Source organism: Uloborus diversus, chromosome 6, assembly GCF_026930045.1.
Source record: "Uloborus diversus isolate 005 chromosome 6, Udiv.v.3.1, whole genome shotgun sequence".
Taxonomy (NCBI): Eukaryota; Metazoa; Arthropoda; class Arachnida; order Araneae; family Uloboridae; genus Uloborus; species Uloborus diversus.
In genome coordinates, this window is record NC_072736.1 from 59901027 (window position 1) to 59928646 (window position 27620).

A 27620-nucleotide genomic window follows, 5' to 3' on the forward strand; every position below is an offset into this window, starting at 1 on the left:
GAGCAACAGTAAGATATCTTTGTTATTTCTGGGATTAGATATCTTACTGTTACTCTGAGACGACGGTATGAAGTTTTGCATTTTTGGAGAATTTCAAGAGCAGATCATCTTACACAGAAAAGTCATAAATTGTCAATGCCCGTAAGCGAATCAAGTGCAGCCATGAACTATGACAACAAACCAAACCAAATGCCCAGTTCGTTTTTCAATAATGAGACATCTTTACGCATATACACGTTATTCCCAGAATTTTAACTTTGGCTTTTAATTTTGATCTATTCAAACATTAGAAACCATTATGTATCATCATTTTGTTGAAGGAACGGAAAAGCACATTATGTGTGCACGTTTTAAAACAGTTCTACAAAGCACAGCACAGCAGAGAATATATGATAAAAAATTCTATTTATTATGTACAGTAGTGAAATAATAAATTACAAATAAATTAAATTTACATTCATACTGAGGAACTAGATCACAGATTTTGACTGTGTGGTCGGTGACAGACCGAGTGCTGGTGGCGCTATCAAACATTCGTCCAGCGTGGTCAGGTCAATTCGCTCCGCACCGTGGAGCAAGAACGCCAGAAACTATCGTCGAAGATTATTATTGCAGGTTGAATTCTGGCTAAGACTGACATTTCAGCTACACTCCAGGATTGCGCCAAACGTAAATGAGATACACAAACTTAGAACGACTTTTGTGGAAATGTAGTAAGTACCACATACACTTGTTCTCACTCTTCATTGGCTCAACGTGTCTGACTAACATTTTTTTAACAGGCCGTCAGTGAAAGTTGAGACATGCTAACAACGTTGAAGATTCAGATAATTGATATGTTTGGTCTTGTGACAGAAAGTAGTAGAGGAACAAGAACTACAACGTGTCGTTTAGCAAAGTGACCGATCTTTCGTTTCCACTGGCTGTTTGGTTGAGAAATGAACAACAACCGTTTGGAGGAAAATGCTTTGAGTCGTTTGTTTTCAGCTGTTGGCTGTAACTGCTGAAGCACCCTGCAGCAGTGCCTAGGCGGCCGACTCGAGGCAATAGGTTGGCAGCAGACATCGAGCAACGGTAGTTGGAACAGATTCTTTGGAATAGACTGGCGACGATCTCACGAATCTCTCATTTTTCATAAATGAAGGGAATCAATGTGACGTCTCAAGACACGTTATCTAAACCACGTTACTCCACTCGAGATTACGATACCCTGTTGAGGATCGGTGGCAACAAACTTATATACTCGAGACATATCGATGAAAGCACAAGGAATTTTATATACACGACACTTGGGGGTCGAATTCACCTTTTGGTCGAAATAGAAGGAGGTTCTATCGTCCTATCTGGAGCACAGTCATGCTCAGAGTCCAGCACCTTGCTGTGACGGATGCTGCACGTGCAATCCGTGTTTAGGAGTTTGTTGGACTTAGTCCTGTGGAGGGAGGCCTCCTCTTGAGGCGCGCCTCCATTGCTAACCTTAGGAGCCTTATGGCTCAAGGTATTGACTATCTGTCTATCTAGACACTTATTGTTCATGACACTATTTTGTTCGTTTTGGCGACAAGCTTCGGCATCTGATGCTTGTCGTGCCAACTTGCGCTGACGCGAGCGGCGAATACACCAGGCAGCAGGGATGAGGAGCAGCAAGAGGCACATGGCGAGAGATGCGCAGACGATCACCACTGCTTGCTCAGAAGCCGAAGGCGGGACTGCTTCTGGAGAGATCTCTTCTTCGGATATTTGATGGGCAATTTCCGACACAGAAGTGGGTCGAGGATCAGCTGGTAGCAGATTGTTATCATCCAGAAGGAACACTTCCTCGTGGGCATCTAGAGGCCATCCATTGGACATCCTGTGCTGGCAAAGGGCGCCGGCGAATCCCTCTGGGCAGTGGCAGACAAACTCATTGACTCTGTCTTCACAAGTGGCTCCGTGCAAGCAGGGCTGAGATCTGCATTCATCCACATTGATGGAACAGTCTTTGCCAGAGAATCCCGGGGCGCAGTCGCATCGGTAGTCATTGACCAAATCATGGCAAGTTCCCCCGTTGGCGCAAGGCTTGGCTAGGCAGTCATCCACTTGCGTGTCACAGGTCGGTCCAACCCATCCAGGTACGCAGGCGCAACGGAAAGTATTGGCGCCATCCACACAAGTACCACCGTTTGCACACGGGTTGCGGCCGGCGCAGTCGTCATCGTCACGTTCACAACGGGGTCCAGAGAAGCCGGCCGGACACATGCAGGAGAAGGACACGCCCCTACCAGAGTTGTGACAACTACCATCTGCAGAAAAAAATGAATGAATAAATATCGAGATAATCCACCACATAGAGAGTAATTGATTTTTAGCACATACGAAACTTTCTTCATTATCTTGTTCCTATTACAATGGCTGTTCTAAAATGAATTTACTTTCTGTTTGATTTCTGGGACATAATTTCAAAATCAATTCTTTGTCATGTGAGAGTGAATATCTTATGCAGATTGATACCCTGATTAGCATGTCACATAATCTAATTGCCTAAAAAAAAAAAAAAAAAAGGACGATTTCAGTTAATTGATAGAGGGCTTGAAGTGATGATTGATTCCTTACATTTCCAGCTTTTCATGACAACTATTCAGCTATGTGTCCCTTTTTCAAACATCAGCAGCCACATCACTGAAAACCTTTTTAACCGTTTTCTTAGAAGCTTCAGACGGTACATAAAAAGACTAAAGGCAGCATTTGATACTTAAGAAAGATCTTTAAGAAACTATCGATTCAATAAAAATCGTTGCTTTTAAAGTTTTTTTTTTCCTATGAATCAGAATGCACTTGGCACTCATTTTCAAATTTAAATTAAAAAATACAAACTGACAGATTTGAATTTTTTCGATACTTAGATATTCAAGAACATATTGTGAGGCTCTGAGAAGTTGAGCTCCGACTCTGACAATGTTTACCTCTGTTTCGGTAAATAGGGAGGGGTAATTGGCGCTAAGTTGAATTGAGAAACTTTCTTAGTAGTATTTCAAAAATATTCCAACTAAAATCCGAGCCAATAACACTTTTATTTTTCACTTAACTTCCCTAAAACAGGTAAACATAGTCAAGGTCACAGCCCAACTAACCAGAGCTGCGCTACAGTTCATATCATGACAGTGGTATAAAAGAATCTTTTTCTATACCTGATAGGAATCGTCAAGATTATTCATTAATCTAAAGAAGGAATCTTACACTTACCATTTAGACAGGGATTCGGTTCGCAAGGGTTCCTCTGCGTCTCACAAAGAGCTCCGTCGAAAGCTGGGGTGCATACGCACAAGTGGCCTCCGTTAGCTCCTTCTACACAGGTTCCTCCATTCTGGCATGGGGCGCTCGAGCAGGGGTTAACTGCTGCAGCCCTCTCGCAACGGGCACCACTGAAGCCCGGAAAGCACTCGCATGTGTAGTTTCGGGATCCATTCTATAAACAAAGGAAACCAAGGTTAGCAATCGGTACATGAAATAAAGGATGTACTAAAACTGAAATTTTACTGATTGCAGAAAAATTGATGGGTGCACCAAAAAGACATATCACTAGTTTCTAGAACTGGTACATCAATTAAAGAATGCACCAGAACTGATGCATTATCAATTTGAAAATTAGTAGAACAACAATTAAAGGATGCACCAAAAATTATTACCAAATTTCAACCAGTTCGCTCAAAAATTTTAAAGGATGAACATGAAATGATTGTTTTCGAAAGTGTTAGACCGAAGGCCAATTAACGTGATTCACTGTTTTGTTAGAACACAATATTATCGACCTAAAGGAATCTCCAAAGAGCAGGAAGAAAAAATGACTTAGACATACCTTGCACGTTCCTCCGTTGAGACAATGGTGCGCGGCACAGTGATCGAGGGCTTCCTCGCAATTGGTGCCGCTGAATCCTTCCGTGCATGTGCACGTGTATGACCCTTGGCCGGTGTTAGTGCATGTCCCTCCGTGTTTGCAGGGTTTGTGGTTTGTGCAGTAGTTGAGATCTGAGGGGAAATGAAAGTCACACATAAGGAGAGGTTCTATTTATGAGCAACTTAATAAACATTAGCAAAGGATAGTTCAAGATAACAAAGGGGATATGGTGTTTAGTTCTGTAACTTTTTTGCTGCCCTAATACACACCTGAATTCAGTTACTGAACATCATTAGTTCGTCCCTACCCTAGTTGACTTAATAAAACAGTAAGTGTCAAGTTGGTATCACTTTCATAAGAGCACATATTTATTACTTTTATAGGCTTGTCTCTGTTTTTGGTTACAGTATTTAAGAATCCTTTGAATGATGATGCAAGAGATAAGATAGTGAAAGCACTGATGAAAAAGGGTTTGTAGAGGACAGTAGCAAAAGAATACGGTAAATTTGTATACTACTTCGGTTAGAGGCTAGAACACCTCCTGTTTTATATTCTATTGGGATTTTACTCGATGGGGATTGATAAATATTCGCTAATAAATATGAAGACTAACTATCTGTATATGAAGTATTCACAGCAAGTTTTAAACTACTCTTCAAAATCATCGAATTAAGAGGATTATAAATAAAACGGGATTTAGTTGAAATGACGGTGCATCGTGTGACAAAAGTATAGCTCGGTTCAGTGTTTACTAGGTTTCCGTAAATGCACCATGAAGTAGTCGGATTTGTTTATGCTTGGATTTTAGACCATTAATTATTTGTGTAATTTTTAGTGGCGTAATCGACACCCCATTTTCTAGACCCGATTTGGTATCTTTATCGCAATTTTGAACATTTGCGACTTCCCGGAGTAAAAATCTTTATTTCAAATTATAATTGGTGTTGCCACGCGAAGATTTCGAAGAACGGACACTTCGACTCATCCTCTCGAACTGGAGGACAAATGGCACGGTGTTTTCCGAGCGAGTAGCGATTCCCACATGATCATTCACCTTGCGGTCGCAGTTAGAGCCGTCGCTTCGAGAGCGAGGTAAATAAACCGTGTCCGCGATGAAAACAAAACAAAAGAAACATAGCGACGTTCTCGCTGTTCCTTTCCCATGTCCGATCGCATTCTCTCCCCCCCTCCCCCCTTTATCACGTGATCTATGGCAACTCCGTCTTTCGTTCACCTTCGGATCGTTTGCGTGCGACCGCGCTTCCGGTTGTGTCGGGGTGCGCTAAGACAAAGATGGAGTCCGACTCACTCTCGCCAAGGTCAAAGTGGCCAGTCATTAAATGCTAATTGCGGGAATGCTTTCTCCCTTTCTGATCGGACAAAGGACGCCATTCATCTGAGGGTGATCGGGGGTGGCCCTTCGTGACTCTCCTTCCCTCATTACAATGCTTATTTGGAGAATTCGGGAGGAACGACGTGGGAACGCTTTCGACCAGCTACTTTTATTAAGTCTTGGATTTCCACAACATTTAATTGTTATAATTATTATTATTAGCAAAACGTTAATTCAGGTGCTGATTAAAGCATGATCCTGCATGTCCGTGGACCAGGGCACTAAATTAAGACATTTCTTCCTTTCATCCTTTTTTTTTGTTCCGGAAACTACTTTGAAAATTTGGACCTTCATGTAAGAAGGGAATCAAATTTTACCAGGACCTGGGCATCACTTTGGCTTGATAGGGACCATGGTTAATAAAATACGCAACAGTTAAAGTAATAATAAAGTAAACTAATAACTAATATGATGGTAGAAGTACAGAAAGCAGAAGTACAAGAAGGGGGGGGGGGATTCAAGAAATTATGAAGAAACCTCTTTAGCTGCGTAAAACATTGTGAAACTATTTCTGACTCGTTTATGAGAGTTAATCCCAAAATGGACGTTTCGTTGTTTCTGAAGAACTATGCAACTTGAAAAACAAATTAATATTTTCCATAGGGTACCATTTTGTTCGCGACCATGACAGGCAAAAAGAAAAAAAAAAGTTTAAACACCTTTTCACACATATCTGCTTTTATGACTCAAGTGATAAAGAAAATTAACTTTTGTTCTATGAAATTGAACTCACCTTGATTGCAGAAGAGACCTCCCCAACCTTCATCACAATTGCATTGCCAGGGTTGACTGCACGTGCCATGAAGACAGCCCGGATATCTGATACAGCTATCGCAATGGGTTCCTTGCCATCCCAAGCGGCACCTACGTACACAAGAAATACACACATGAGTCTTGTGGCAAAAGACATCGACGTTATCTAAAGCTACACAAAATATATTATAATGACGTAATGTAACATCTTTACTGATTGAACATACGTGATCATTCAAAGAATAGTCATGAATAATTACAGAAGAAAAACAAATAAAAGTGAAATTTGACATTCGATTTTTAGGCAGTTCAAATTTCGAATGGTTGCGTAGGAATCAGATAAATTATAGTCATTAAAAGAACTAGATGACTAAATAAGTCAGGTCAAGTAAAATATAACAGTTACTGAAATTATTACAGGGAATTGTTTTGTATATAGTCAGTCAAAATATAAGTATATTTGAGTTCATAAGTTCTTTCGAAAGTCAATTAAAAAGAACAATAATCGTTCGAATTATTATTTTTCTTCACGTTAAATTGAATTTCTTCCCCCACTGTATATTGTTACAAAACTTTTTTTTTTTTTGGTAATGGTGAGCTAGAACTATCTTACTCCATAGAGAGCATCTATAAGAAACTAAGATTATCTCAAGAAGTGGCACTCATTCTGAGGTTGCTAAATAACCAACGAATCTTTCTCCTCTGCTGGTTGTGAACCTCTTCATGTTTATGGACTATCTCGCCGTTTGCTTGTCCCCCCCCCTCCCCCAGTCCCTTAAAAGAAGGGCAATAAAATAACAAGAGAAGACGAGTCAGATAATGGGGGGAGGGGAGGGGAGCCCTCCTCCCCCTAGACGGCTTCTGTGCACTTTCCGATAACGAGAGAGCCCCGGCGGATATTTTTCGGAAACAGAAGATAGGTAGGTAATAGCCTGTCAGGCCCCAAATGGGTGTGGTGTAAACAAGCGCAGTCTTGAGGATGGTGTTTTCCTCAGACCTGATGACCGTCATTTTCCAAATGAATCGCGCGCTTCTGCGAGTGCTTTCTCCAGCCCGCAAAACATTCGAAAACACGCTCGGAATCTATTTGATGTTGGATGCGCGGAACTTAATTTCAATTTTCTGATGCAGTTGATACAGAAAAAGGCCGCATTTTGTTTTGAGAACTTTGATTTCGTATGATGAAATAATTTCGTTGCTTACACTTCTAAACAAAAGAAGTGTGAGAGTTCAACAGTCTTCAGACCTTATTTTTTTATAGGGAAATATAGACTGAGTTCCGAATAATATGTAAAAAAAGTATAGAATTTAAAGAGGTACAGAAGCAGAACTGCTATACAAATTAAGTCCTAATTGTCCATATTGTTTATGGAAATGAATTAGTAAAAAATACAGTACAACCCCGTCTTAACGATTGTCAAATGGCTGGTAAAAGCTATCGTCAAATCAACGATATCGTCAAATCTAGAAGCATAGACATTCAATGCAGTCATATCCGGATCAGTGAAATGTAAATTGAGGAAATCCTTAAATCTCGGGTATCGTTAAATCGAAGCTATACTGTACATGAACAGATAGGATTTCGTACTCACTTGCATTCGTTAGGTTGGTCGCAGTATCCGTGTTCGTTGTGACAACCTGGTAAGCAGACAGCTGTGGAAGAAATATCTTGTTAGTAAAAACAGAGCACAATTCAACAATGAACAGAACAAATTAATGATCTCGTTAGTAAATACTACTTTAAACAATTTTGTTGATTACCAGAAAACATTCGACTTGACCACCACGGAATAAGTAATAATTACCAAGTATTTAAAATTTTGTAGCTGTGCTCAGAAATATAAACATTGACTTGATAAAACTTCGAAATTTTTTAGTTATCACTTCAGTTTAAATCAAGTGCGACAAACATATTTTAATCTGCTCACCATTTTGTGCTATTTGGTGACTAATATGTTAAAAGATCAGTATTATTATTATCATAGTTCCAATAAGCTACTACTGTATTACATTTGTAGTAGAAGAGAACTTATTTATATTTATCATTTATTTTTATGTGCCACAATTAACAACAACCATTACCTAAGGCTTGATGATCTGAACCCAATAAACGGGCATAGGATTACTATCAATGGGGCAGAGTTGAGGAAACCCATATGGTGGAGTTTTTTTTTTTTTTTCTCCTCCTTTCGAAAAGTCTCCCACGAGAAGAAGAGAGCTCCTTTCCAGACGTGGAAGGAAGCCGACATTCAAGCATTTCCGCCACTTTACATTTCCTATTCCCCACCCCTCGTGTTGATTCAGATTCGCTCGTGTCCCCCTCTCCGAATGCTATAGAAAACAAAACAAATATGTTGCCACACATGAGAAAAGATTCAAGTGCTGTTGAGTTTATAAGCTCCATACCGTTTTCTGCAGGGAATTTAATTAACAACATAAATCAATCGGGGAACTTAAAAATTAAAGTACGATTAATAATTGGAAGTTCGATCTTTAGAATTTGAAGGTTTATCCTGATACAATGACGACCTTTAATGCCATCGAGTGCATATTGAGCAATTTTAATTTCAGTAAAATACAATGCTTCTGTGCTTATGCTTTCTTGAAAATATTTAAGCTTTATTATGTCACACTTCTATTTAACAAATTTTCTATGACCAAAAATTACTTTTTTTCTTCTAAATACGTCTAGTTTTTTTCCCCTTCGAGTAACAGTATTTCAATATGAGGATTTAGGTCAAACTTTAAGATTAAAAAAAATACATTTGTTAACGTGGTGCGTATGTTATTGTTTTTAACAAATTGACGGGTGGAAAGCACTGTTTTCAATATCTTGTTTATTTAAATTACTAAACACAATATGTATTTTATTTTACAGTTAATTTTTAAGTTGTCTTTTTACTTCGTATTTTTATCTTGCAGTAATTATTTATTTAGATAGAAAACTGATGATTAAACCTTTCGATTCAAGATTCATATCTAGAAAGCGTTTCACAGAGAAAAAGAGTAAAATGAATAATTTCTAGAACTTGAAATTTGTGTAGTTCAATTTTTTTTTTTTTTTTTTTTTTCATGCATATAGCACGTATTGGACTCTAATAACTTTCCCATCACTTCGATTATTTTTCATATTTTTTCCCCCTATTCTTGGTGGAAGTGGTCTAAGATCTTTATTTCGATCCTGTTGATTCTGGGCTAAACACCAAGAAGGAAAGAGAGAGCGAGAAAAAAATATATCCCGAGTCTCACGAGAAACAGCCCCCCCCCCCCCCCCCAAGAGGGGTCCTCCGGAGAAAAGTGTGTCTTCGACTTCCGTCGGGCTGAGGAGCGCTTCCGCTGCTCCCTCCCCGCTCTTATTGTATAAGAGCAAGAGAGCCAGATGGGGCCAGGTCCTTGTTCGGGGCCAGCTGGCGCACACCGGCCAGCTGCGCGCGCACATGCCGACGCTTCGAATTTCGGAACACTCGCCTCTTCACCTCTCTATAAGGGACACTTGCTTGCCATAGCATACACTAACTTTTATAATTCACACGATGAAACAAAGAATATGGTGCAATGCACCCAAAGCGTGAAAAATCCGAAAACACTCCCTTGAAGTTAAACTTTTTATTCCCGAGTAATACCGGTTAAAAGCAAAATCATTAATCATGGCACATAAGTTATAGCGTAATCTCACAGTAATGTACTCGAAGTAAAGATATAAAATTTAATTCAGGATCATAGCCTATGATTAACAATGCATTGAGGCCCACATTTGAAATTAAAATGACAGTCCTATACTACCAAATATGAGCAAGCGCTTTATTTTGAAGTGATGAAACGATCTTCTTAAGTTTTTCTTCCTCTTTTTTGCCAATATATTCAGGGCTTGATTACTGAATAAGCCAACTAGGCCATGGCCTAGGGCCCACAAATGACTTAAATTGTTTTTATGCAATGGCTAAAGTTGTAAGGTTTAACTACATTTGGGCCCAAAAAAAAGCGTTTGTCTTGAGGCCCCCTGACATATTAATCGGGCCCTGAATTTATTCTCATTTATTTCTTGCAAACATTTCGTTAAAAAAAATGTAGACATAAATAAATAAAACTTACCAACTGTGCAGTATTCTCCAGTCCAACCTTGCAGGCAGACCTTCTCTCCCGCGGAGGAGCAGACATAGTGTCCAAACTTATCGTCCCTAGGACGACAGAGTCGGGCGCATCCTTCACCATAGTAGTGGGGCGAACAGCGCACACGCACAGCGTACGCAAAGCGGGTGTGGTTGGTGCGGTGCAATTCCTGAGTCCATCCCTCGCCCACGTCCAGCCACCGCTGGGTAGCCAGGCGGGCAATCAAGCGACGCTCTCCCCCACCACCACCTGGAAGAAAAGGATGCATATGAACACCATGCGACAATTTCTGAACACAGATTTAAGTGCAACATAAAAAACGAAAAATAAGTTAATTAATATTAGGAATAGAGTGACGTAGTAGTATTACGCATTTATAATATCGCGCTTATATGGATGCATTTATCTATGAATGCTCTTCATTTGAAGCAGAACAAAAAACGCTTCGGTAGCTCTCTCAAAAATGTCACTTTACCTTGCATTGCCAACCAATTGCTAATTTTACACTAAAATCAATTAAACGTCAAGTTTCTGTTGTGATAATGTGAAATCCTGATCATATCTGGTACATCTTTTACATTTAATTATTTAATTAGTTGCAAATAGGTTTCTGAATGCAATATCTTGCGCATAAACACGATATAAATCAAAGGGGAAAATGTACCATTGTTAAAGAGTTCATAAAATGCGAGGGTGTTTACCCTGAAGCTTCCATTGATCAAATATGTGTTCTTTTTGTGCAAGACAGCATGGGAACAAGAGGTAAAACAACTTTCCCCCTCCCCTTCATGATCATGACCCCTTCCCGCAAAGTGGGACTCCCGATGGCCACATTGAACTTGGCCTTGGAATGTGGGTCATTCCACAACAGTTTCAGTTATTTGGCGTAATGAAACGCGTGAAATATGACTTGGGAAAGTTCGGATCTTCTTTGTAATTTAAACAGATTTGTGATGTTCGTCGTGGAAGGCTAGAAATTAGATCCAGTGATTCAAATCTTTGATGTTACCAAGCAAACCAACAGATAGCTTCGTTCAAACAATGACTACACTAACAGTTTTTATATTTTGAGTAGTTTCATTAAATGTTATCTCTTAACTAAACCATTCTCTTCATCTTTATTTTTGACCCCATCTTTAACTTTTGCATCGGAAAGTATGTTATTTTCGTGTAACAGAGGCTCTCTCAGTGCAACTGTGTAGAAGGTAATATAGTTTAGCATTGAAATTCTAATTTATTCATATCTTATACAAAATTTAGAGTAAATAGCTATATATAGTCAACTCTCGATAAATCGAAGTCCCAAGGTACCGACTAAAACGTACAAGTTATTGGTAGTTCGAGTTATGAAAAGTTTCCAAGAGTTTGGGACCCAGTGAAAACTTTGAGGTAAAGGAATTTTCGGGTTATAAGCTTCAAGTTATCAAGTTCCAACTGTATTTTATATTCAGCCATTTAATATTTTTTGCGAGATTGAGATCAATGTTTATTTCCTGCCTGCACTTTAGTTCCTTTGGATTGACATAACCTTAACGATGGCGTTGTTTCGCCAAATTTCTTGCTGCATTGTGAAAGAGTACCCAAAGCATCCCGAGATCATTCGATCAACTACAGATAATTTCCTTCGGGAGCTCATTTGAGAAAGTTTCAGCAGTGTACATTTGCGAAGCACTCGAAAGCAACAGGTGTTGTGTTGGGAAAGGCAAAAAGGCACCGAGACCAATCTTGGAAGTCACGCTCCGCGTCGTTTCCACCAGAGGACAAAGAAGATATCCAATAGCGCAAACAAATGACTTCGGAACACAATGTTGCTAACTGGGGCAGTTTTGCTCACCGGCTGATCCTAGTGATCCCCGGGAAGAAAAGATGTCCCCCAGAGGTGCAAACCGGTGCAAACAAACTTTCCTGTGGGGTCTCAGCAGATGAAGTGTCCACGCTCTATTCAGTTAACTTTATGAACGCCTCCCAGAAAAAAAGGGAAGATTGTTCACGAAAGTCGTAAACTAGAAGATAATATCGATCCGTCATTGGAAGAAGAATGGTACACATTTTCGAAATGGAGCACTTTCCTTCTTTTAATAGACATCCGTGATTAGAATTCGCCATCAGTAACAAAAGAGTGTCCTAAAGGTGGTCTGGACAGAATTCTAGTCGCTTTTGTGTGTACTGGGATTATAAGGAATAAAATTGGCAGCAACTAAAATGTTCATTAAGTAATACCATGGCACAACTATAGAAGTAATAAAAATTATTCTTTTATGTAATAAAAAGTTTTTGAAAAAGTCAGAGAAAAAAACGACTTGAACTTAATAAGATATATCGAATCAATATTACTGCCGTTTTTTAGACATAGACATTATTGAAAGTCCCTTTTTGCTTAAAACTAAGAACAAAAGTATAAAAAAGTAAATACAATATTAAATTTTTATCCCTACTAACGATGTGGAGTCTAAATATAAAAACACGATTTTCTTCTCGCAATTTATTCTCTTTAAGCCTTCTCCCCCTCAAATTTCGAACGATGAGGCATTGCGTGCCATTACCATTTTAAAGAAATTTATTCCACGTAATCCGTTTTAGAAACATTTCGTAAAGTTCGTTCGCCGCTAGCTAACGTTAGTCTTACATCCTCACACAATGGCAAAATATGCAAGTAGCTTGTCCATAATTACTTTCCAATAAGCAAATTAATAAAATTGCAATTGGTCCTTTTGACCATCGAAATGCGTTTTAGGTGGATCTGACAAAAAAGTATCACGGTGCATAAAATAGCCAAAGTCTATTTCGTTTAAAGCGAACTAAATCGTTCTTTTATATCGTGATTCGATCGAAATAAAAAAGCGGAATATAAGCCTGACATTGCCATCCTGTGAACGGTGTTCGGAAGGAGGTTTGCCAATTTTCGAAGTGGACCAGTTCATTTTCGTTCATCCTCAAGGAAAGCGAAAGACAGGAGGGTGAATCGCATGAGTTACGAAGGATTCTCCCTCCATTAATCCAAGTCCGCTTGCGTGACGCGACAGATGTGCCGGAGAAAGTAGGTCTCCGGGATGACACTGACTCCTCCCCCGCTCTATGAGAAACGTCTTCTATCGGTTTATTTATTTTGAAATCGAACACAACGAAATGTAGAAAACTTTAAGTTCTATTGATTTGATGAAATAATAGTCAAAGAAAAAAATAAATTTTGATCAATTATCATCAAGCTAGGATGAGTGACATCCCACATTAAATGATCAACTGTAATCAACAGAAGCGGTGACTACTTTACCACGATTAATAACGGAAAAATCGTTACGAAACTCAAATCGGCAGCTTCGATAATAAAAAATGTTTTTGAAATTATCAGCTGTTAGGTACTTCGTAATCGCACGAGTCACATAATTATTGAGTAATTTCGTTTCTAGTGATCATCTGAAAAAATGTAGTACACCTTTTAGTGACTGACCATTACTGATTTTAAGACTAAGGGGTTGAGAAAATTCCACCCGGAACCTAACTCTAATTTCGCCTCAATTCTTTTTCCTATTTTTTCCATGAAAAGAAAATTCCGCCAAGCATTTCCAGCGGTTCCTCCATTATTTCGATAAACATTTTCCAACGGCATACCTTTTTGGGGCTCAAGCTTAAACCTATCCAGTAGCTGGAACAAAAGAGAAAACCTCCCCACATTGTTCCATTAGATATGATGAAGAAGACGAATGACCACCGGTCATCAACGGCTGATTGTCCCCCTTCGTTCAACTAGGAGGGAGGTGCCCGTTGCTCCATGTGGGTCCAATTTCTGACTTTTCCAGCAGACCATTCCCACGATTCGAAAGAACCCGATTTCTTCCACCCCATTGAGCCCACAGGAAGAGGTTTACTCCGCACTCCATTCAAGAGTTCCTTTCTGAAGATAAGGGACACTTTTCTGTTCTATTGCATTCTTTATGCCCCAGAACACTGATTAAACTTTTTCCACAGCCCAGCTGAACAGAGAGCTTATCTGTCATGCACGGACGTTATCTTTACCAGATCTCTGATGTGATGAGTACTGTTTACTAAAAATGAATCTGCGTTTTAAACAGCAAAAATGTCTTAATTTTGATCCTTTATAGCTTCCGCATCGTATTATACAATCTATTACATCAAAAACTTCTACAAGTAGGCAACAAATTGTTGTTCGAAATTAAAAAAATTTTCTAACACAAAAGATACTTTCAAATAAAACTTTTCGAATTAAAAAAAAAATCAACAAAACTTTCCCAACTCGAGTATTTTTTTTTCAAACAATTGCAACTAAGCAAGCAAGTATATTATTTTGCAAGAACTTTAGCTTTCGAAGATCAGAATATTAAACTCCTCGTTAGTTTTTCTTGTTTTTGAATGGTGCAATTATGCAAATTTATTGAAAAGTATCCAATTGGAAGAATTTCCAATTAGGGAATATTCATCAAAATCCATTCATTAGTCCAATGGGAAGCAAAGACGTTAAATGAATTTCATAATGCCAAAGCAATTTTAGTGGAAGGGAAATAAGCAATTGTACAGAATTAGTACAATGCTACGCAAAACAAAATGGAAGAAACTGGAAATGCACAAAAGGTTGAAATTTACCAGTTTCTTCTTCCCTAATCGTTTGTGATCCTCTCCAAACCCAAATCTTGGAGGAAACTCGCGTCTTCAATCAAAAATTTGAATTTTAGCCTCTTTCTTTTTACGTTTTCATTTTTTTTAAATATCCAATGAGTAATTTCGCAAAGGTTCTGTATATCCCAGAACAGGCAGTCACGAATTTCTATCCAGTGCCTAGTAAGGGGAGAGGACGAACATGTAAGAGAACAAAGGCTTCAAAAGACGGCCCCTACGAACATAATAGACCACAACGGTGAGGAATAAGATAAACGACCCTTCGGCGCATGACAGATGGTCAGTGGTCCTTTCCCACACTGCAGCAGGTGGATTCCTTTCTCTCGGGAAAAAGTACTGCCATCTCATATTCCTTAAAACTGACCAGTTGGAGAAAAAAAAAAGTGGAGAGGAAATTGGGGACTTTATGCATTCATGTCCAACTTCAGAAGACCAAGAAAAATCGTCTCAGCACAAAGTATCTGGAGGATATTTAAATTCATTAATCCATAAACTTCCAAAACTCTTAACACCCCAAGTTTGCTCATTTAAAGCGTTCTATAATCGAACGCTTATATCGACAGAACTTGCTTCTATTTTAAAAGTCTTTAGAAAGTTGTCCCCAGAGAGGAATGAATAGGTCTCAAATGATTCCAAACATGGACAAGAGTTGAGATAGTACTTTTAACATTGATTCTTTTATTTAATGAAAAATTATTAATTCGAGAATTTGTCCATAAATTGCTCTGGAATTACATTTAAAAAAAATCATAATCGTTTTCTAAATTCGTATAGTACAAATCAAGTTATTTCAGTACTTAGAGAAGCTCTTCAAAAGCGTAATTTACCTTTTCAGCGAAATATTTTTAATTTTAAATTGGTCTTATTTATTCGGTACCACTATAACAATAGAACTTTTATCGGTCTTCCAGCCAGAGGTTCTTCACCAGAGGTTCAAGAATTTAATTTGAAAATGAGAGACCGTAATTTCCCTCCAGACCACTTGCCCAGGGAAGTAATTGATTGTTGAAAACGAGTTTGTATAATTTAGCATTAATTTCAACTTCCAGTTTAAAGAAAAACCTGTATGTTTAGGCATTGAAATAGCATTGTTGCCCTAAGTAAATGCTTGACTCTTCATCAAGGTGATCACTTGGGCCCTAGAAGCGCAATGCAACAAACGACTTCATTAAGAAAAAGGCAAGAGCATTTAATGGCCCAAATAAATAACTCTGACAATAGACGCAGAGAGAAAGAACCGACCTGAAGAATTCTCCCCCCCCCCCTCGCGCTGGGGGGTGAAAGGAACTGAGGAATGCGAGCTTTTGATGAATGGTGCGTTGGCTATCGGTAGCTCGCTCATTACGGGACCCCCTGTTTTGGCCGCAGGGGTTCTTTTTTCTGCGAAACCGGTTGCGATTCTCGACACGGTAGCCAGATGATTTTTACGGCGTGGACCACCCTCTGCCGCTTCCGAGGCACCCAATGGCCAACACGCTATGTGATATTGTCAACGAGACCTGGCGGTTGATTAAATTAAAACAATCTGAATCTCCGATATAGTTGAGCTGAAGACAGTATTATGAACGCCGAAAACTATGGAAGAAATTTCATCTAGATTCTCGCGCAAATATTGTTGACTATTCTTGGATAACGTATTTCGGTGAAGGTGATTCTGTGGGACTCGAGACTCACAAGCAGGGCTCAGTTTGAATAGGAACTCTCGGGGGCTGACTTTCTGTATTCTTTTCAATTTTATGCAAATTTCAACACTCTAGCCGGAATTCTGGCTTTTTACGCGTGAAAACAAAGTGTGGGGACAATAGGGCCTGTGCACTTCTTTTGATAGAAATTAAGCCATGCTCACCGGTAAAGTAGAGTATTGAAAAAAGAAGTCAATGAGTTATTTATGAAATAAAATTTCTTCCTGAAAACCAATATTTGTGTTTCAATGATTTGAACACATTTTCGAAGTAAACAGTATAAACTATTGAACTGAACTCTTTAAACGGAGCAGTAGTATAAGTTTATATTTATACTTTCTTTACTTAAGATTCAGTTATGCTCGGAACTACATTCTTATCTTGAAATGGCTTTTGTCAATATAGGATCTAGATCTATTCCTCACGTTCTATTAAACGAAAAAAGAAAGAAAGCATTGACATAAGTCACTCCGCAATAGTGTTCAATAAAGGGAAAAGAGAAGGCATGGAGGTGAAAATTTGGATGATTTTGACCGAGTGTTTCAATTTAGTAGTTAGCTTGGAAGTACATTAAATTTTTTTTAGTTACTAGTCCTAAGTTAAAAAAATTTCTCGGATTTCTTCTGTTTTCGGTCCATGGAAATGGTTTTGGGAAAAGAGTGGGGAAGGGAGCACAGTAGGTGGTCTGAGGTGAAATGTTTCGAAACAGAAGTCCCTGAAACGCAGTTTTAGACCATCTTCGGTCGCTTTGAGGGAGGCCATGACCCGCCCCCTAAATCCGCGGTTGGTTAAAGAATAACGGGAGCAGCTAGATTAAATTCGTTGTGACTTTCATACGCATTCTATTCGAACTTTAAAAAAAAAGGGGGGGGGGAGAGAACACAAGTGAAAAAAAATAGAACAAGTGATTCTCTTGTGGATTACCGTCGAAGGCAAGTCCGATCGCGAATCGTCTTGAATGTGCGTTGATTCGCGACTGCGGAAGCCACGAGACATACGCACACACAGCACACAAGAGTTTCATGAGCAAGGGGGGAGGGGTGACGCGGGCGATCGGAAACGAGGCGCGGGATGCCCCGCGGCGCCCTTTCCCACACTCGGGCCTCTTCTCTCCTCAGAGGATTATCTCCTCTCCCCCTCTCCTCTCTATCAGCCAGCTACCTGAGAGAGAGAAGACGGGCTACCGTCTTCTCCGTTCCTCCACCAGCTGGTGAGCATCGGGGGTCGTCCACTCAGTGCAGAATGCATGCATAACCGGACTCGCTTTTAGAGGGTGGCGATTTTTTTTTAGATTTCTTGGGGGTGGGAAAGGTGCGAAGAATGATTTTCTCGTTTGTTTTCAACTAAAAATTCAGTAAATTTCAGGCACTCTGAACGTTGGAATTCAATCGTTTTCCAGGGATTTGTCCCGCTCACTAGCTCAGCCATGGCAAGTTTGATCCTGGTAGGAGTAGGTGAGATAACAACGCGCTAGATTTTTTTTTCTGGAGCGTTTGGGGACACAGTCCTAAAACAAAATATTTCAAATACCAAGATAGCCAATTTGGCTTCAAACAAAGGTTTGTGGAAAGGGACCGGAGGGGGGGGGGGGAGAGAATTACCCTTTACCATATTTTCACTACTTCTCTGGATCCCACTGTAGATTGGGTTTGCGATTCAAGCGCCTGTTCTTCGACTAAAAGGAGAGAAAAAAGTCCCCATTGTTCCTGTTTGTGTTCCATAGATACCTTCTAAAAGTGTAGGAAAATCATTGAATTTCTATCGTTTTGAATAATAATGATATATTAATAAATAATCAATAAAATTCATGTTTCCCCCCCCCCCTTCAAATGTATTATTTAAAAATTTGCCCTTTTAAATTCCGATCGACAAATAGTATGAAACCTAAGCATTTACAATAAGGAATTTTGTTTTATCTTTTCCACCATTTATTTCTCTTTTCAGAGAACTGAAACTAACACCACAGATCATGATTTGTAAAATGTACATTTATTATGGTCTACTTAAAAATGAAATTTTATATGCTGCAATACATTACGTCAGTAGATACTCCAAGGTGTGAAAACAAATTGCCTACAGAGTTTATAGATTTTATTTCAAAATGTTACAGCAACATGGAACAAATAAAATGGCTGCTGTTAACAATCGTGGCGAGTTTTTGCACTTAAAAGTGGAAACATTTATTAGTTTCAGTAACTATAATTTAACGAAGTAAAAATTAGCTGTTCTTTTATAAAACTTCTCAAGAAAATTAGCTGAAGGGCGCGGAGAAGAAGTTTTAAGTGACTGAACGTAGACACTATTCTCAACAAATTGTTATTTTGATGATTATTAGACTTCACATTAACTTTTCAGTTTATTAAATAACAATTTCCTTGATTCCATCTTTGGGGGGGGGGGGGGGGGAAAAAGAAAATCCGATTGCAGACTGGTTTGACACGAAAAAAAAAAAAGAGACAAAAACACTAATGTAATTAGAATTATAGTGTTCGAAAAGAAGAATGTTTATTCTTTCGGATAACGAGCGAGTGTAAGAAAATGTTAACGAGATCTGCCAGAGAGAAAGTTAGAACTTTTTTCCCACTCCGAAAGAACAAAACAAGGGTATGCGCCCGAAAATTAATCCTTTCGGCTGCGAGCAGAGAGATAAATTTCAGCCGGGGCCCTTTGTCTGAGGTATGCGATGTTCCCACAGATGTCTTCGCTTCGCCGCGAAGCCGGTCTCTAACCCATTGTTTACCTCACGCAGTTCTAATTAATTTGATGTTCTAAAACAAGGACACAGCTCATTTCGCGAAATAAATTTAAGAACTTTAACGCACATTTAATAAGCAAAATAAAACTAACAATAAATTTAAGAGAAAATATTACTAAGTTTAATCCTACACATTTGCCGTGAACTGCATGCACGTGTTTTGGAGTTACATGGAGTGCCTTTTTCAATGCAAAAGTGAACTAAGGAATGAAAAGACTTCCCACAGAAGACAGTTTTTCTTCTTAAATAATAAATATATAGGTAGAATTTGAAAAAATTAAGTGCTTGAAATGTCAGTTTTGAATTGATCATATTTTTACTTGAATGAATGATAGAAGTAATATTTTTCTTGAAACGTGAAAATTAGAAACTAGAATTTGTTATTTTGGAAATAAATGTGAAAAATAAGGCATTTTTATTAGTCACAAACTAGGGTGCATACAAATTAGTTAACATTCGTCCGTAAGATTTTACAGTTTTTTTTTTTTTTTTTTGCAATTTTTGTTTTTTCTGATCTTGCGTCATAGAAATATATATTGCCTACATAAAGTCAATTAATGAAAAGATATTCCATTAATCAAATTAATTACTATATACAAATAGTATACATTGCTCACATTGGATTATTTCGAGCAGCTTGGAATGTTTTAGAGTAACTACCCCAGAACCCTTGTTTTTAACACATTTCTAGTCATAATACGTAATATGGTAGTTTATATACATATATACCGGTTATGATTGTGTAATAACTTCAAGATTTCAAAGAACTTAAAATTACTTATTACAGAAGGGCATCTGTGGGAGTTATTGGGAGCATCTAATGTGATATTTGTAATAAAGAAGTCAATTATTTCCTACTTTGTATTGTTTGAGCAGTTCTTTTAATATACAAATGTACATGAATACGTTAAATTAATGGTTTATATTTAGATTAACATGACAGCTTAATGGAAGAAGATTAAACTGTACTTGATAAGCGGATAATTTTGTGAATTTATAAGGATGTGTTTTTTAGTGTAATTCAATTAATATTTCAAAATTTATCGATTTTAATTTTTTGATAAAATTGGCAGATGATTAAGAATACTAACAACCTTTAACCGTAACCTCAGGTACATTCTGAACTAAACTAAAAACCTTCGGGAGCATCTCATTTAGTAAAATTTATTTTCCGTTTGACTTTATCATGCGCTTAAAGTCGCTATTTAATAATGTTTGCTGTAAATTTTGTCATTTAGAATTGAATGTGACGAGAAACATTTGAAAACACATTAAAGTAACTACAAATTTTCATTTCTTGAGAAATATCGACGCAAGTCGAGAACTATACCGAGTACTTCCCAGTCACATGTAGTGGAATTTCTACCCTTTTCATCAAAATCAAGTGACATGATTGAGTCGAAGATGGGAGAAATCCGTCACTGGAGCAAAGGAAGCTAACTTGGTGTTTCGTCCCCTGGCCGGCGCTTTCACGGACCACAAAACACGATTTCGACCCCGAGCAAGTCTTCGTCCCCCCTCCTTCCATCGCGTATTGTCGTTTCCCACGCCCGGCCGTGTTTCGACGCTCGTACTCCCCGTGCGCATGCGCCTGGTTCCATGCTGGCATGCGCCTCCGATAAATAAACGCCAAACGATCCCCCCCGCTGTTGGGGGGACTATGAGGGAGAGGGAAAAAATAGAAGCTCACCTGGCGAAGTGCTGGGTTCGCCCTCGTGCCAAGCTTCCACAATCAAGGAGAAGGTGCCCTATAGGGGAAAAGAAAGAAAAGCGATTAGCCTTTGTCTCGTTAACATATTTTCAGAATGCCTTTGAGTTTGTACGTCTACACATAAAAAATATAAATATCTATTATATGTGCTTGTTTTTAATTGAAATTGCAACTGTTTTTGAAAGGCATACATTTTAAAGAAATCAGTGTCCGTTTAAGACAGTGGTTCTCAACCTTTCACTACTCAGGACCACTCGGTACCTTTCCGAATTCTAAACGAACCACATATGACTAAAATAATATTTTCACAGCAATTTTATTTAATGGCAACTATAAAAATTAAATCGATTAATTTTCACTTTGTTAATGTTCGTGGACCACAGGTTGAGAGTCACTGGTTTAAGAAATCACGTCAGAGTTGCAACAAAACATTGCTATGGTCAGTTTCATTATAATGGAACTGTTGTTGAGCTTAAATGACGTCAACATTGAGATGTAACGATTAAGCATCATCAAATGATTTTGTCCCTGTACAAGGGTGCGAATGATTTTAACGTTTCGAGAAATAATTGCTAAATCTATTGCACCTGATTCAAGATTAAGTGATACAAAGTAGCAGAAAAGGCGTACTCACCACCCATGAAAAGTCGAATGCAAAGCTAATGGGGTTGGCAAAAGTCGTTTCAGGCTGTCCCAGACTGACGGAGTTGTTGCCAACTACAGGCGTCAGGGTCTCCCCGTACGTACAGGGTGGCCCCGGGTCGATAGTGGCCTGGTAATGTTTGAGGCAGATCCTAAACCTGGTCCGGCACTGGCCGGAACAGGCGGACGAGCCGGACGGACGGACGCCCTGGCAGCACGTGCCATCGGCATCGCGCCCCAGGTCGTTGAAGAAGGAATCCAGCCGCAGTTCGAAAACGCCGGAACAGTGGACCTGTGAGGAAGATAGAAAACAGTGAGCATTCGAAAGAAAACGGCATAAAAAATAAATAAATAAATAAAAAAAAAAAAAAAAAAAAAAAAAACAGAGCTTGCCTTAACTATAATATAAACGTAACAGTAGAACCTTCAATAAAATTGGTGGGATCGGTAATTTTCATCAGTTTTTGAACTCAGATTTTATTTATTCATCTTTAAAAGTATTTCTTAGAACGTAGGTAAAAAAACTTAATCGTACTAAACATAGCGAAAAAAGGTCGTCTGCCGAAAAATGCGCTTTCAGTAACCTGACAAAAAGTACATTTTAAATAATAATTACTAGCAATAAAAAAGCAATAAAAATTACTAGCAATTCAAATACATTATAAAAACCTAAAATGAATCACATAATCAACAAATGTTTTAAACGTACTACAAAATTAAAACATATTTTGTTCTTGAAACGTTAGTTGTTATTTTCAGGAACGTCAGCAAGCCAAATATCATATATTTACTCATTTTTTGTGGCAACTAACAAACGATTTTTTAGGTATGTTGAAAAGCAATTTCTATTTTACTAAATTATACCAGCAATGATGCATATCGTTCGTCTATCATCACTGTAAATAAGTTATGAGAGGATACACACGAATGCAGTTAAAATCGAAGAAATAGAAACGGGTGAATGAACGAAGGTATAACGGCAATTTTTTAATAAATCTCACATGAGAATTAATGAAAAGTAGTTATTTAAAGTAAACGAGTATGAGCGAGGTATTTTTCTCCTGTACGTTTCTTTTTTCATGACAGTTGCATAACGCCGTGGAAAAAAACGATGATTTACATATGTTTTATGTTAAGAGAAGCGAGTCATATTGAGTGAAGTACCGATCAGCTGAAACAAATCCTTTCGACCTTAAATGCACACGGATGCATGGTTGCCAAATTTCTCTTTTTGTCGTGGTTAATAAATAATAATTCATTAACTGTCAACGTTAACCACGTTAAAAAAAACAAAAAAACATGGTTGACCATTCAATAACTATTGCGCAATATTTTTACTATAGTTTGAGGCGAACAACTTGAGTAAATTGTCATCTTTTATTGAAACAAAATCGAATGACGATTGTGACCTCAAATGTGCGGTGCATTAATGCCAAACTTTTAGAATTTGGTAAAATACGCACAGAATTATTGTACTGAGAAATGTCCTCGTTAATTTGTCTCCACTTTATTGCCATACACAACTCTATGACATTGCAAAAAATTTGAATTTGGACGATACTTGAGTTTTTTGAAATAGTGCAGATAAGAAACAATTAAGTGTTTCGTACAGACGATGCAGCATATCGCCGAAATCCCATTACGAAAGTTTGTGAATGGTCTGCATAAAATACTAAACGGGAATGTATCACGTAGAGTGTATTCGAATGACATTGAAAAAAAAAAAAAATCTCAAATTCAGGCACGTGTTTCGTAATCAGTATCAATCGAATCGCAACAGCCGAAGAACGAAATAATATACTTGAATAGAACTGACGCAAAGAACACCTTTGATTTTATCACTGATTTAATGATAGTGTAGAAATTATTGGCAATGTTTATCAAATATTTGATATTTACGAAGATTATTGACAGTAGTATGGTATAAGATAAAGCATAAAGTCAAATAATAGACCCCGTCCGTGGGAAAGTCCAAAGGAAAACAGAGGGTAAGATTTGCAGTTTTTAGGGAAAATGATAATTCACAAGGTTAAGTATTCATCAGTGGAATAAAAAAATAAAAGACAATTTAGAACAACTCCCCTTTTTAAGATAACAAAATAGCTTCTTTTGTCGAATTGCATTAGTAACTTAACGATAAATTTAACATCTCGGTGCTATTAACTCAGCAATATGAATTACAGAAAGAAGGGAGTTTACTGCTGTGCCCGCCGGTTCTTTTATTGCTTCGTGTGTTTTTATTATTATAATTATTGCTTTTAAAGAGCTTCATAGAATGAACATATTTAATTTAGCGAAAAGTTCTGATATTTATTTTGAGAAGCTGAAGAGTGGACAAACAACCGAAGCATCTAGAGACAAAGGGGTTAGGTCGGAAAATTGAGAAAAATAAAAGTAAATAACTAGCAAATGGTAGAAGGTACTGTGAAGGTATAAGGTATCCGTTTTAAGCGAAAAGTTGGTAATATTAGCCCAGGCAGTTAGTTCTGCTGTACCACATAATTAGAACGACTTTTCAATGAAATTCTATATGCGGTTTGAACTCAAGACTTTTAGAAACCTACTTACATCCCTTTACTTCTATTCCTCAATCGTAAACCTCCGTGTGTCCACTCCGGATGAGATCTCATGAAGGCTCAGCTGATAAATTTCTTTATCGAAAAGGTCATAATCGTTTCAATCACCATGTGGGGAAGAAAGGAAGGATTTAAAGGCAATTGTTAAATTCCCTTGCGGCCAATAGTAAAAACATAATTTTGGGTAAAATGAAGATGGCTACTTCTTTAACTTTCTGCATGGTGACAAAATGTGTAATCGTACAATTTTTCCCTTTTAAAATTTAAGAAATATTTTGAAGAAACTCTTTCGTCAGCCAAGTGAGGAAGATCTCTAAAGTAGTTATTTCTTATTTTAGTTAAAACTGAGAATTTAATGATGTGCTTTAAGGTCCTTACACACTGCTCCCTGGCGGAAAGTAGTTTTTGCAACATCATGAAAGTTAAAGGCTAGTTAAAATTAAAGGTTCCTGACTTGAATCTTCCTTGAAATCATGGATTTTTTTTTACAATCTTATATATATTGACAAATAACAGATCAAAATAATTTAATCATTAACATGTCCTTAATACTTATAGTGTAAAATAATTAAAATGAGCGACTTGTTAAAAAAGATGCTGTTTTGCTTATAATATTGTTTACTGAACTTGCGGTGAAAATGCTGTTATCAGTTTAAGAAAAATTATATCTTTAAATACTCAGACATAATATTGAATGTAAAAGTTGAAATAACGCATAGCATTTCTTAAGTTTGGCATGACTCCGAAATTTAAAATAATAGAATTTGGCATAAAACATATTTTTTTAAAAAGTTACTATAATCCTGAAATATGGGTCGAGGAAACCATTTTTAAAGAAGGGGGTATTGAAAATATCGGTTTAAATCTCAGTAGATAATTCTGAAAACTAAACCGATGAAAACATTAACGCGACATGTAAACAAAGAAACGACGTTTGACAATGTGTCGAGAAACCCCTAGATGGCGCTAGTGAGCCACCTTGTTTTTCATTTCAATGCCCGAAACGGATCAACCAATCGCCGAATCACCAAAAGAAAATTTTTAGTTGGGCTACATGGATATTTTGCAAATGAAAAGTAAATAGTGGTGACTTCAGCAGATAAAAAAGAATATTTTTATCTCAAGTTGAATCTACACTGAATTAAAAAACTAAGAACCATGTTCTAATATTGCTCCAGTTTAATTTAAGGTGAACAAAAAGTAAGAAGAGAAAAAACAATGACAGATGCCATACATTACATTTTTGTACCGAATATAGATTTAATAATTTAATTATGAAGCTCAAAATTAAATTTTAAACCAAACAACCACGCATTGCACCCAGTGAAAAGTGTAACCCAATGTGTTTAACTTTTCCTTGTTATGAGTCAAACCCAATTTCGTAACAAACTCCGAATTTAACCATCTGCAAATTAAACTAGAGGACTTAATCATGAGTTATCAGCTCTTCATCCCACTGTATTGGAAATCTCGCAACAAGCGATTCCATTCTAATAACACACTAAAAAATCCAACAAATCGAAGGTAACTATTCCGGAATGTAAAACTAGAACGCAAACCAGCTGAATGTCAGAAACAAAAACTAAGAAATAGAAGATTCGCACGACCCTTTCGCGTCTGACCCTCACACCGACGCTCTTCGAACCTTGAACTAGTTTGTGGATCGTTTTTCGTATTCGAATTCCCCCGCCCGCGAGATGAACGCACGGAAATGCCCTCGCATCACTAGACGAGGGCCCTCGAACGAACGCATTCCGGGGGATAGCATGTTCTTCTTTTTCCAGGAATCGCACCGGAGGGGAGCAATAATTAAATAAACCGTATTAACAAGTTGATGGGATCATTGCTTTAGCTCACTGAATTCTGGAGTGTACTCAAAACTGTGGCAAGTGGGGAATGTTTTAAAATTTGCAAAAGAGAATGTATTGAGGCCGACAAATAGAATTCGTTTATTTTTCATTCTCTTTTTGAAGTAAAACTTTCTTGATCTGTACAAAAAATATTTATCCGCTCCATATCAAAATGATCTCATATTTGTTAACAAATTAAACACTGAAATTAATTTTCAATGCGGAAAAGATAACTAGTTTTTTTTCTTCTTTTTTTGGTAGTTTTGAATTCTTTAATTTTCCGAATATTCTTACTGGTAAGGAAAATAAACAATGCATTTGGGAGTCTTAGTAAATTCAAAAATAGTTTGTTTTTTTTTGTTAAATGCAACGGTTAACAATCAAAGGTAACCACCTCGTACGCTGATAGAACTGATTTTTTTAAAACTATTATTTTTATCGGGCAATTATTATGCATTTAATTAAAAAAAATAAAGGGCTCGAGAATTAATTAGATTTTTCTTCATAAAATGTAATCTCAACACATTATTGTATTGAGATTCAGGTCTCAAAAAATAATGAATAAAACTTTCAAGGTTTAGAATTTCAAATGGAATTTAAAAGCAGAATGGTCGTCAGTTTTGACAACGTACATAAAAGGGAAGCGAATCACTACAAGCTATTATGAATACATAAAGGTTTAAATCATTTGCCAACCCTTGGTTCAAATTCTAATATTCGGCTAGTCCAGAACTTAAGTCAGATCGTAATTACAAACCCAAACCTTTATCCTGCTCCTGGATCTTACAGGGAATAGGAAGAAATATGCAACATGCATTTAATGAATAAATACTTCAGTTTCATTACGTGTATAGATTTTTTCCTTGCTTTGCTAATTGAAGTGACAGGTCGCATTAAATTTTAATGACTATCTTAATAGTTCAGAGACCTAACCATGTAATTTGACTGAGCATTTACTTCATGTCCGCCGAGGGGCTTTTCATGCCCTCATCGTTTACAACTAAAACACGGAATAAAAACAATTTATCTGAAAATCTTGCATTGGTTAAAGAAGGAGTTCTATACAATACTTTTCTAGAGATCAACCAGAGCCAAATAAGAAATTTTTGGCAGTACTAGGCCAATGAGGTAACACCCGTACATGCTTCCCCCTGCCCCTAATGGATGTCAAAATAAAATTTTTTACTATGTTTATTTAATGAAAACAAGTTGTAGTTGTGCCTAAATGTTACGGCAAAGAGACAAGCTAGCAAAAATGATTTGAAACATGACATCAGAAAAAATCAATGCTCAACAGAAAAATATTGGTCCTTTTCACTTGGAACATAAAATCTCTTCGTTGCGTCTGTCAAATTTGTTACTCCAATATGCATTAATTACAATAAATCTAATATGAGGAGACTCGGAGATAAATACTTTACTTTAAAGAGAAGATGGAGAGAGTATGCCCACTTATTTTGAACTGATGATGGACGCAACCTGAAGAGCAATGGCTTACTGAGGACATTTAAAATTCGGTGACAATTAGTCCCTACAGCGCTAGAGAGAGTTAAAATGCGATAAGTTCCTTACCTGGGCCGATGCGAGGATGCACAGAAAGGCTAGAACCGGGAAGGTCCACCGCATGGTGTCAAAGAGAGGG

The 27620-nt window shown here is 37.6% G+C and overlaps 1 protein-coding gene across 1 annotated transcript; it reads right to left on the reverse strand.

Annotated features, from left to right (window-relative positions):
• Positions 1–470: 470 nt before the first annotated feature.
• On the reverse strand, positions 471–27620 carry LOC129223922 (neurogenic locus protein delta-like). Its single transcript, XM_054858302.1, has 9 exons — positions 27551–27620; positions 21545–21844; positions 20890–20947; positions 10113–10379; positions 7613–7673; positions 6001–6131; positions 3836–4005; positions 3223–3445; positions 471–2282 (listed from the first exon to the last, which is right to left on the reverse strand). Exons 1-9 carry the CDS (start codon positions 27602–27604, stop codon positions 1303–1305), a joined length of 2244 nt encoding a protein of 747 aa, XP_054714277.1. The 5' UTR covers positions 27605–27620; the 3' UTR covers positions 471–1302.

What these genes read in the sequence shown, in the direction of transcription:
- LOC129223922 (XM_054858302.1), bottom strand. Translation starts at nt 27,604, where the DNA reads ATGCGGTGGACCTTCCCGGTTCTAGCCTTTCTGTGCATCCTCGCATCG. An exon ending in GCATCCTCGCATCGGCCCAG is followed by an intron (nt 21,845 to 27,550) that starts GTAAGGAACTTA and finishes TCTTCCTCACAG; the next exon opens with GTCCACTGTTCCGGCGTTTT. An exon ending in CATTCGACTTTTCATGGGTG is followed by an intron (nt 20,948 to 21,544) that starts GTGAGTACGCCT and finishes TTTCCCCTATAG; the next exon opens with GGCACCTTCTCCTTGATTGT.